We start from the raw sequence: 12,273 nt of genomic DNA, 5'->3' as shown, positions 1-12,273 counted from the left end.
TGTGAACTATCAGGTGTCGCATCTGCTGACCAATTTCTAAGCCAAAGTGCTCTTCTGGCGACTGTTGAAATACCTATATTCTTGGCCGATAATTTCAGGCTTTCTGCAGAGGCATCCACTAAAAATCAGATGCCATACTGATATTTTATAATAGCTATAACGGGTCTTCCTTTTCTAGTTCTTCCAACCAAAGAAATATGGGCCTTGGCAACGGATGACCCCGTAATCAAGCTTTAGCTTGAGCTGCCGAAGAGATGAACAACATCTTTAAGGAGGAGTCCATGCGTTCAACCATGACCTCCTTGAGGCCGCTTGAAACTCCAATTGGTAATGTAGTTTTCTTACCTATTTGAGCAATAGGAACGCCCACTACAGGGACAGTATCCAGCATACAGTCTAGTACCGCTTCTATGGAAAGAGAGAAATAAAAACTGTCTAGCCAATAAACAGCATGTGACCTGGGAATTTTCCATTCTTTTAAATCAATACCCCAATCTGTGGGTGAAAAAGAAACCTATAGGACTTTTACCCTGATTCTTCAAGTTCAAATGCAACTGCACTTCTTTAATCAATTCCCCAAATGGATTCTACTGGGAATGCAGATACCTCATTTGATGAGGCACTGCTGAATTATCGCCATACTCAGAACCACTAGTTCCAAACTAGAATCGGAACTTCCCTTAGGCTTTTTGTTAGCATGTATTACAAGCTGAGAATCCTGGGCAACCGAAGCCTGGATTGTCTGTAATGCTGCTGACCACATATCCACAACTGTTCGCTGCATACTTTGTTGCAACAGCTGATAAAGTGGACATTACTGTTCTTTGTGCTTCCTCTGAAGCTTCTTTGAACACACAGAGCAAAGTTTTCTTTTTACAACCATCTGGCATAAGATGGCCACACACAGAGCACATTAAATGCTTGGCTAGATGTACATTTCCCCTTCTCAGCAACTTTATCCAAATTTTCAGGATTATATACTGGGAACAGAAACAAACAAGGGAAAATAAACAAAATTTTTCCCTAAAGATTCAGGCTAGAACCATTTAAATAAAAACTTAATCAGTCTTACCTTAAATGGCCCGAGAGTGTGTTGGAGGGCAGGTGAGAAACACACATTGCAAACCGTTCTGAGAGCTCCTGGCAAACAGAGGTTGCTGCTGGGGATGCTCCTTTTAAGTCCTGTAACCAAACAAAAACGCCCAGTTCAAATTTGGCGCCTGAATCCAGGTTCGCATTGCGCATGTGCATAGCGCTCTGCGACTCCCTGGTGGAACGCAACGCAACCTGTGTGTGCGTTCCACCGACAGGACCTCCCAGCCGACGCACGCCTGCGTCCTTCGTCAGACCGGCACCTGGCACGGCAAGAGACGGAATAAATTCTGCGGGACCACGCCGTCCGGCGTGTTAAACGCTACTTACCCGAACATCAAGGAAGCAGAGCCTCCCGAGCCTCAGCCCTTCTCACCTGCTTCCTGGAGAACCTTCCTGCATAACCTCCCCTGCCGAAGGCAGGCAAAGAACTGGGGATGATCAGGAGGAGCTGCTACTTATTGGAAAGGAGGTAATTAGGGGAGGGGTTAAAATGTTTGGAGATTTGCCTGCCTGTTTTTCCCTCCAGATTGGATATCCCTATGGTGTAAGCACTGCCTCTAATCTGAAAGGAAAATATGCATAAAACATACCTTTTGGCAAACTACATGCCATCTCAGCACCATTTTAAACTACAATCAATGAAGAAATTCTTAATAATTCCTAAGAGTAGGTGTTACTTACTTCCAGCAACAAAATTGCTTTCATTTATTAGGTCTCCACTAGTTTGAGAGAATTTTCCATTATCCTCACCATCGAAGGATCTATAGTACGCAAGATCTGTCACCCATTTACCATCTTCATTTTGGTAAACTACACTTTGCGAAGGGCTTCCACCTGAAAAATGTATAGTTATAAAAAAAATATATATATCACTTCTAACTGTAATTTTCCATGTACCTGTCAGATCTTCTAATCTGGGGAAATCAATTTATCCTACCACAGTGTCCTGGTCACCACTCAAGTGCCAGCCAATGCATATCACATTTTACAATACATACATGCTTTAGCTGCATGGATGACATCACCAGTAAAAATGAAATGGGTGTGCATAACAGTTAGCGCTCTGGCACCACCTAATTTTTGCAAACTGTTTGGCAACGGTTTTATTTCTTAGTTAGGGTTTATTAGTTGCTGCTTTCTCCCTCTACTGCAGCCTCCTCTCAGCTACATGTTCTCTACTTGAGCCAAGTTCAGTGGCTTGCCACGGCATAGCGCCTGGAAAGCTAACCGAAGCTCCTAGAAGCATAGGGCTCTCCTAGAGGGTGAGACTAGGCAGGGAGCAGTGCCTATCACAGATAAGAAGTCAAACCTTTACTAAACAGTTGGACTACTTTAGAAAATTTCACCATGCAGGTTTTCAGGTGTACAGAACATTTTAAATGGTTTATGATATTAACATTTTACCTCCCTCATTCCCAGATTGTCCTAAGCACCATGAAAATGGCTGTTCCTGCATAGACTTCCACATTGCTGGTGTATCTGGGCAGCCCTGGTTCTCTTGACACGAAGAGAAAAAGGGATCGGACAATCTATTGACTCCAGCATCTGATGAAAGTAAGCCTTATCTGTAAAGTTTCGCCTTATTTGAAAAGATAGATACTTAAAAGATCATGTCCATTACACAGAAATCTTTAAATTCAAACATAATTTACCGTGAGTATATTTGCTTGAGATGTTTCCATTTTCAAAATAAAAAGAATCTAGTTTCTTTCCCTCAACAGAATTCTGTAATAAATTGCCATCCTCCATCAATCCCTGATTACAAAAAGGAAAAAATAAATAAATAAGAATTTCATCAATACTGCATGAACTGCAGAGTTAAGTTTACAAAATTATACGTATCTTAATGTCCTTTACTTAGTGGCTGAACTTGAGTAAGTGTCAACTTACTAGGTAAATTTGTCATTTAAATAAACAACTACAATTAATTCAAAAATCAATAGACCGGTGCTTAAAGGAGCATACCTTTTGATATGTACTTTGATATTTTACTGAAAAATTTTAAGCAGATCAAGGGTAGGTAAATATCTCCCTTAAAACATTAAACATCTTATGGCTTGATTGGTGTTCAGATTTTTGTTTAACATTGTATTAACTAGAATATATATTTCACAAGATCCCGCGTACTCACTTATCCACTAAACAGCAACTTCAATGTTGACAGACATTAGGCTGTTAGAGTAGGACCTGCCAAAGATGGGGTACATTGACGTTGTGGCAGGCTTATGCAATGTATGATTATATAATGTAACTAAACCCCCATTAGTTTTGCCTAAAGAAAAAAAAAAATAATTCTGTCAACATTGAAGTTGCTGTTTAGTGGATAAATGAGTTCGCTGATTATGTGTACTGTATAAACTGGCCCCCAGCAGCACCCAATTTATGCATGTTCAGGTCAGTGAAGTCCCCTGGTTTCTCTCTCACACATTTATATAAAAATTAGTAGTAAATCCTGGCACTCTTCCTTTTTGATTTCATAGAGGCCGGTTTGTCGGCCAAAACGTTGATCTGTATATGCAACTGCATACACATTTTTTTTTCACTTTCAAAACCATTGAGTGCTCGTTTACTTTTTGGAGACATACATACATACATACATACATACATACATACATACAAAAAAAAAATAAAAAAACACCAAGCATGTAAACAGAAACAGGTTGAACTGTGCCACAGGTAAAGAAAGTTCGACAGAGGGTACAAAATTTACCTTTTTTTCTTTTTGACAAACAGTTCCAGAAAAGAGGTCAGCAGCGCCACAACAGTGTTAACCAATTTGACAATTCTGCATGGTTTAGAATATCTCGACTACCCATTTAAACCATTTATGCAACTACAATGTAATTTAGACAATGCAATTTAGACAATGCAACAAATGCACATACAAAAATAAAATGAGGGTGACCTGTTTAGCGAATAGTTCCTTTAAAATATGAACACATTTTGTTGATTTGCTGATTTGAAGGACTAATGAAAAACTAATGATCGTGCAGGTGTTATCCTGAATGGAGGTTGTATAGAAAGTAAATGTTTTATAAATTTATTTTTAAAATACCTGTTTCAATCCAAGTAAAACATTTTAACAATATTAAAAAACAAAACCCATAACACTTTACTTACTTGCTTCAAGACATCAAGCTGAGAATGGTTTAGTTTACTTTCTTTTAATGCTGCACCATTACCAACCGGTTCTTTCCGATCTTCCATTAGCTAGAAGTTTAAGACATGTTTCAAAAACAGATTCAGCCAAATCTAAACACAACATTTGCCTTTTAATTATAATGTAAGTGAAACGTGTACAATCCACTCAATTTAATAACTCAAGCAGTTTTCCATATTAAAAGAGAAAATATATGTTGAGCACAAACCACTTATGACAGATTTACAGAGGCAACCGAGTCAAATGCTTATGCCCCTTTCCTTGCCATTCGTTATTGTTAACGAGTAGCAGAATTCACAAAGATCCGCCAGTCACATCGCAGCTGGTGGTCTGGTACTTGGACTTGGAAGGTGAAGGTGATATTACCTGCACCTGTCTCTCGCAAGCGCAGCCTTTTCCTCTGGCTGGTCCTCTTCTGCAACAGAAGCAGAGATTACTGCTGTACTCTCGTGCATTGAGGTCTATGGAGGATCCTGCGAGACACTCCATAGAGAGCCAATTTCCTGCATTGATGGCTGGGGGTCATGACACTTCTTGATAGTGGTAGCTCTGCCCAGTGTCAGGCATAGGAAAAATACAGAGATAAAGTAGCCCCTACTTTGTCTCTGTATATCTCTTGACTGGGTCTCTTCAGTGAAATTCCAACACAGTCATAATGATTATTTAAAATATTCTATTTTCATGAAATACTAATTTTTCAGGGGAGAGGGGTGACCGTGCAGCTTTAACACCAGCCTCTGGCCTAGTGTGAAGAAGTCAACAGTGATATGTCTACTCATGCTATTGAAACAAAAAGTCTTGTTCCATACCTCTCTTGAAGCTTACTAGACTGCTGCTACTGACAACGAATGGTGCAGAGCACATTGTCATGGTTTGTGTTTCGGTACTTTATAAGCCTCCTACAAATATGCAAGTGGTTGGTATTTGTAGTGGCAGATTATTTAGCACCAAGATCAGAAAGTGATCATTTATAGCAGCTTCGTGCTGCTGGTTGCGAACAGAGAAAACTTATGTCAGCTATTTAACCACAAGTTTGTAAATGAGCTCCAAGAAGGGAAGGTGATCATATGTGCTTACTTATCTAAAAAAATTAATTAAAAACAAAACAAAAAATTAAACAAACCCCTAGTGCAGGGGTTTTAATTTTAAAATGATTACACTTAAAAGGACCATTCTGGGCACCAAAACCACTTCATATCTTCAAGTATTAATCTATTTTGGAATTGTTTAAAACTTCATTTCAAAACCGCAGCTGCCGGTTTGCCTTCTTCTAAATTGGTTACTTGCAATTGCAGAAGCATTTGCTTGGACAACCATGAGAGGCTGAGTGACAACTGACTGATCCTTTCACTTGCCATCCATAGTGAGCATAGCTTCTGAACAATTCAGTAGCTTTCTTCACTATGCACACCGAGTGATCGGTTGAGTCAGATGACACTTGCAGCCCATCATTGCTGCTCGAGAATGCATCTGTAAGCAGCCAGAGGAGAGGAAACCAAGACAGCACGTGAAGGACTCCTTTTAAGTGTTAAATTGTTCAAAAGTAAACACTTGATATAACATGAAGTGGTTTTGGTGCCCAAAATTGTCCTCTAATGAAGACCATAAATGAGAACAAAGTCAAACCAATGAAGGTTACCTGCACAATAAACACTAATTTAAAGTTTTTTTTAAGCTAACACACAGATAATTTTCAAGGTTTTGTTTACACCTTGTAGATAAAAATACCCAATTCTGCTACCTATGAGCAATGGGAGTTTTGTTATTTATAAATGAGGACACTTGGCGCAGTGTCACTAAACTACGTCAGATATAGAGTTGGAAGTGTGCAATCCGAAAGCTAAGCCCTGCAACGCAGGGACAAAACATTGGCAAAGAGTTTCAGCAGATAATTTTGAACCAAGGAATTAAGCTCTGCATTGAGCTTCCAGTACTCAGTTGGAAGTCATGGAAGCATGGAGTGGGGCCCAGGTGAGAAGTCAAACTATTTTTAATCAGTTTGGCTACCTATATGGGATGGGAGTAAGACACTTGGCATTATAACCTTTAAAGCTCGCTGTAGTGGTTATGGTGCTTGAAGTGTTGCTTTAAACCAAAATATAGGTTCAAAAAGATACTAAATTAAAAAGACAGCAATATTACGCACCTGCTTTGTGGGCAGAACCTGAGTAAGCTTCCCACTTTCTGCACCAGCTACATTTCTTCTAACAAAATCTGCTTCCCAGAGCTCAGTAGACTGTGCTACAGAGTTCCGTAAAGTTGTCCCCTCATCATCACTTCCACTACTGCCATCTCCAAGACTAAACTTGTCATCTAGAAGATAGAAAATAGTCACCAGTTTCCAGGTTGGGAAGAAAAAAAAAAAGTTTCATTAGTGTCACTGTTTAAAATTATAATATTTTAGTACAATTTCATGTTGGTGTGGACTACTCTATGGGGCTCAACCTTACAAGAGGAAATGGGATGGGGGGGTGGAGACGTACTGGTGGGAAATAATGCAGTGAAAATTCTCTATCAAAATTCCATCATTCTGGCGGATTGTGAACTTTGTGTTGTAGTGAAACTACCCACTGATTTCATTTTCTGATACTGGCAGGTTCATTAAAAATGATTAAACTAATGGAACTTCAAAAGGACACAGTGGCCAGACAGGAAGCATAGCCGACTTGCAGAATATTTCAAGTTTGGCCATTCTTGGAGAAATGTCAGCTATACTTCAAATTTGCCTATTTTGGCTTGCTATCTGAAATTATTTTTGAATTCCCATTAAAATCCTGACAATTCACACTTTAAGGAATAATCACAAATGTGTCAAATTTGCCTATTTCACAAATAAAATCCTACCCTACTCACAACCGCTCTAAATGAGTATTTCTCCACACAAAAAAAAACTGTCCACTTCCCCTTATTTTACAGGTTACTTTCCCAAAAGGCTGCCATTTTAACACAGCTTTAAGACAGGATATCAGAGATGTGTATGTGTTAGTTAATTATTTGCCTCATATGCAGTTGTTACACATCAGATAACATGCACTCAGAAATGTAGATACAATTGTGTATGTTAAAGGAACACTATAGTGTCAAGAATACAAACGTTTTCCTGACAATACAATGCGAAACTTGATGTTTAACTGAAAAAGCATAAATATTTTACTTAGCGTTAATGTCTTTTTCCTGAAGATTAGAGGCAGTGCTTTAAAACAGGGATCTGGAGGGAAAAAAAACAGACAGGCAAACCCAAAAAATGTTTAAGTACCTCCCTCAAATTACATTTGGAACTATAAAGAACCCCAGAAAATACAAAAGCCGGATAACTGCAAAATTAAGTTTATTAGAAAATCAGGGAAAGTGAGCACTGCCTCTAATCTTCAGGAAAAATAAAATTTACGGTACGTAAAAATGTATGCTTTTCCCTTCAGATTAGAGGCAGTGCTTTAAAACAGGGATAACCAAAGCAATCCCCTAAGGGCGGGACTCATCTCAACTGCTTGCAACACCTTGCGCCCAAAAGTTGCGTCTTCCGAGGCCAGTATGTCTAATTTGTAATGTTTAGCAAATGTGTGAAGAGATGACCACGTGGCTGCAGAACAAATTTGAGACGGAATAGCTGAAGAGCCCAAGAAGTGGACATAGCTCTGGTAGAATGAGCGTTAACGGAGATAGGTAGGGAAATGCTAGATGATGAATATGCCAAATGAATGGAGTCCTTTAACCATCTGGCCAGAGAGCCTTTAGATGCCATAAAACCCTTTTCTAGGACCATTAAACAAGATAAAAAAAAGTATGTTAGTTTTCCTAAAGGACCTTGTATTTTCTCAGTACTGGAGCAAAGATCTCTTAACATCCAGGCAGTGGAATTTGACTTTTAAGGCATTAGAAGGCGGTTGGCAAAAAGGTGGTAAATTTATTTCTTGATGTTAGACTAAGAACAAACCTTGGGAACAAAAGAAGGATCCAGCTTTAAAACCACTTTGTCCTGATGGAAAACTAAAAAAGGAAAAGCTGAATTAAGGGCTTGACGTTCTCCCAATCTTTTTGCCGAGGTAATTGCCACCATAAAGTCTTTAATGATAAAACCTTGAGAGAAAAGACTTTTCTATAGGTTCAAACAGAGGTTCGCAGAGCGCTGATAAAACCAAATTAAGATCCCATGGTGGAAAGGTTTCCCTGGTGGTAGGAACCAAATGAGACAAAGCTTTGAAAAACCTGGTGATTACAATATTCGAAGTCAAACATCTGAATGAGAAGAAACAGATAGCCGAAATTTGGACCTGGAGTGTGTTTCAATCCTTTCGCAAAGCCCATTTGAAAGAACGTAAGGATGTTTGGAATGGAAGCGGCTATGGGATTTTCTTTGATCCTAATACACCAAAAACAAAATTTCTTCCATATTCTGAAATAAATCTTCGACTAAAGAATCTTCCCAGACATCAAAAATCTCAGTAACTTCAGGAGACAAACCCTTTAATCTAGGCCGAAATTCCATGGAATAGAAAGGGTGTCTATGACCTCTGGCCTGTCTGAAGGGTTCAAAGATGCAAATCATCTTGTTTTCTTGAAGTCATCAGGTTTATTTCTGGATAACCAAATTTCTTTGTTGTTATTTGACTGAAGATCTGGGAAGAAAGAGACCAATATGCTTGTTTTAGATGTTGACGACTTAGGGCGTCTGCCAAAATGTTGAATGCTTATTTTTTGTGTATTGCGGAAATAGACAGAAGGTGAAACTCTGACCACAGCATGATTCTGGAACATAGATTTTCCTCCTTGTTTGTTGATATATGTTACTGTTGTAGAACTGTCCAACCTGATCTGGACATGTTGATTCTGGATCTAATTCTGAAAGGCAACGAGAGCCAGCCAGACAGCGTTCAGATCTTTGTAGTTCGATGAACTTCTTAAATCTTTCACTAGCCAAATTCCTTATTTCTTCTTTTCTCCCATATGAGCACCCCAACCGAGACCTGAGGCGTCTGTCGTTAAAATTTTGAACGACTTAATTTGGAAAGAAAGGCCTGATTGCAGGAAATGTGACGAGGTCCACCAGAGAAAAACCTCTTCAGGGCATGACTGTTGCATTTCATAGGCATGTATAAACTGTTTATTTGTTTGTTCCAGAAGCTTAAAATATTTGAAGAGGTCTCATTCTGGCCTTTACCCAATTGACTGCTGGAATTGAGGCTGTGAAAAGACCCAGCAAACTCATTGCTTCTCTGATGGAGCAAAAACTTTCCTCTGGGGTTCTGAATAGGTTGATGAATTTTCTGTATTCTTTGGTTGGACTGGAACTGATTCTGACTTTACGAAATTTATCAACCAACCATGACTTTTTAGGGAGTCTAAAGCCGTACTGAGGTCTTAATAAAGTTGTTCTTTTGAGTCTGCAATTAAAAGCCAGTCGTCTAAATAAGAGATGACATTGATGCCTCTTCCCCTTAAATCTGCGTAAATAACTACCAGAATCTTTGTGAACACTCTTGGGGCGGAAGAAAGACCAAAAGGAAGAGCTCTGAACTGAGAATGCAGAGTCTGTCTCTGGAAGTTGATTGCGAATCGTAGGAATCTTTTGCTGCATTCTGTGATGGGAATGGGTAACTGAGTCTTTTAGATCTAGAGAAATAAGCCAACTTCTTGGTTGAATAATGTGAGTTGCAGACTTTGTTTCCATATGAAACTTATTTTTTATGGATGCCTGGAGATCTAAAATGGGTCTGGAAGAAATGTCTGGCTTTTGAACAAAAAGTCTTTTATAAGTGCCCAGGAATCTTTTTTTATTTTTTATTTGCACGCTTTCTAGCACATTCTTTAGAATAAGCTTTAACACTTCTCCCATAAGAGCTTTTTCTGTCATAGTCAAGTGGACTGAAGAGCATAAAAAATGTTCTTCTTGGGATCTCTGACGGTTTTAGGTAGTAACCATTCCTGATCACTGAAAGAATCCAGCGATCTGAGGTAGTTTGTTGTCAGACATCCAGAAAATGTGTGAGTCTTCTATTCTTTTTGTCAGAGAACTTTCCCTTGTAATCAAAAACCCTTCTTTGGAAGCGGACGCCATCTCTGAGAGCTCCCAAACTACAGACTGAATCCGACCAAATATCAAAGCAACTAAAGCCCATCCGACCCTCTTACCGCCACAGCTGGGTCCCCAGAGCCATAACGCATCGATAGATGCCTTTCTTTATTGCGACAAGGCACTCCAAACCACGGCGCAAATCTGCGGCCTACAACACACCCCTGAGCCTGGGACTGGAAGCACTCCTCCGCGGCAGCACCATACAACCCCCGCAGGGAACGGAGCCCATCACCTACCTGCCGCAACCGGAACACCGGACCGCAATGGGGAGACGCTCCCAAAAGCCAAACACAGTGGCTGACGGCAGAGACATTGGGGACATGCTGAGACAGCCCATGCAACCTAAGCTGACCCCTGCTGGAGACCAGAATGAGGAGAACCGGGCGCAGGACAGACAAGAGGCTACACCGACCACCCAGGCAAGTCTCCCACACATACTTGACAACACAGACGGGTCTGCACCCTCAACAAAGCAGGATTTGAAACTCCTGCTTAATGACATCCAACAAGTGTGGGCTGCTGACCTCAGGGCTTTGAGAACTGACATACAGGCCATAACTGACAGAGTACAAACCTCTGAAAAGGACATATGTAATGCCAGAACTGACATCGTTGCCCTTAAAGAGACAGTACAACAATTGCAAACCACTCAAGTCACACTGTCACACCAAATCTCAGCCCTGGAGGACAAACAGCGCAGGAACCACATAAAAATCCGTGGCATCCCTGCTGCGGTGACCGCAGAGGAACTCCCTCATTACGTACGTAGATTAATCACGTCCATACTGCCCCACACAACAGCCAAAAAGATGGCTCTGGACGGAGTATATCGCATATCGGGCACACCTAAAACACCAACTGTAACAGCACGAGACGTTATCCTCCGCTGCTTATCCTCACAAGATAGGAACCAGATCATGATGGCACTGAAGAATAAAGCACCTCTGCCCTTTGAAGGCTCCTCGTTAACATTTTATCAAGATCTCACCAAAAATACCCTAGTCTGGAGGAAGTCATTGGGTACAGTTACCTCTCACCTACGATCTGCAGCCATACCCTACCGCTGGGGAGCCCCAGGAACGCTTGTAGTAACCCACAATGGACATACTCACACACTCACGTCACTAGAAGGGGCACCGACCTTCTTCCAAGCACTGGGACTAACGGACAACCATCAGGACCCACTGGCGACCACCCCTAGGGGCACGTGGGACCATGCCCACATCACCCCCTTCGTCCCAAGAGCCGGAAGCTCACAGGAAACCGACGGCTGACAGCTAATGGGGACTGGACCAATGATTATGGCTATGGCACCTGCACAAAAAACATCTGGGGCAAAACCGGCACAAGCCGTTATACCTGTTTGATTTAAGTTGCATATGTATATTTGTTTTTTTTTGTTTTGTTTTTTTTGATTACTGTTCACTCTGTACACTCTCTCAAACATACGTTCCAGACCACTGCTCTACCAGAGCTCTAGAGCCCGCAGAGACAAACACCTTGAGGCACACTGACGCCACAACCCCCCCCCGCCACCCACATGGTTAGGGGCAACACATAAAGAGGAGGTCCCACATCTCACCTCAGGCACCTTGGCAGTGCGCCTAGCGACACACGGCCACATACCTAACTACGACAGACACTAGGCAAAAGACACCCCACACCTGGGGACCTCCCGCAGAATACCACGGACATACGCATGGGAGGCCACTAAGAGCCTCCACATAGAATCTCATAAGATTATCTCACACATCACAAGGGCACACCTAAGAGCCCCCTTCTTTCCCGAGATACCCAACACCCATCACACCTCTCAGATGCGCTCACAAAAAAAAACCATCTCCTGTTATAACGCATACAAACGAAAATGTTGACAAGCATGTTTCATATCTTGTTATTAATCCTGTTCTAAAAAAAAAAAAAGTGCAGCACACCATGACTATGC

The 12,273-nt window shown here is 41.0% G+C and overlaps 1 protein-coding gene across 5 annotated transcripts in view; it reads right to left on the bottom strand.

Annotated features, from left to right (window-relative positions):
• The window catches only part of CEP192 (centrosomal protein 192), a 109,957-nt gene that overhangs the window by 65,906 nt on the left and 31,778 nt on the right, over positions 1-12,273 (bottom strand). For all 5 annotated transcript variants that reach the window (XM_063451603.1, XM_063451600.1, XM_063451602.1 and 2 more), the window contains 5 exons: positions 6,402-6,568; positions 4,216-4,305; positions 2,748-2,850; positions 2,500-2,640; positions 1,777-1,929 (listed from right to left, as the gene is read on the bottom strand). In XM_063451603.1, the coding sequence (XP_063307673.1) occupies positions 1,777-1,929; positions 2,500-2,640; positions 2,748-2,850; positions 4,216-4,305; positions 6,402-6,568 (654 nt within the window). The remainder of the gene's footprint in view (positions 1-1,776; positions 1,930-2,499; positions 2,641-2,747; positions 2,851-4,215; positions 4,306-6,401; positions 6,569-12,273) is intronic.

Source organism: Pelobates fuscus, chromosome 4 (assembly GCF_036172605.1).
Source record: "Pelobates fuscus isolate aPelFus1 chromosome 4, aPelFus1.pri, whole genome shotgun sequence".
NCBI classification, from domain to species: domain Eukaryota; kingdom Metazoa; phylum Chordata; class Amphibia; order Anura; family Pelobatidae; genus Pelobates; species Pelobates fuscus.
Note: the sequence above shows the minus strand (reverse complement) of the source record. Positions and strands in the feature narration are given on the sequence as shown.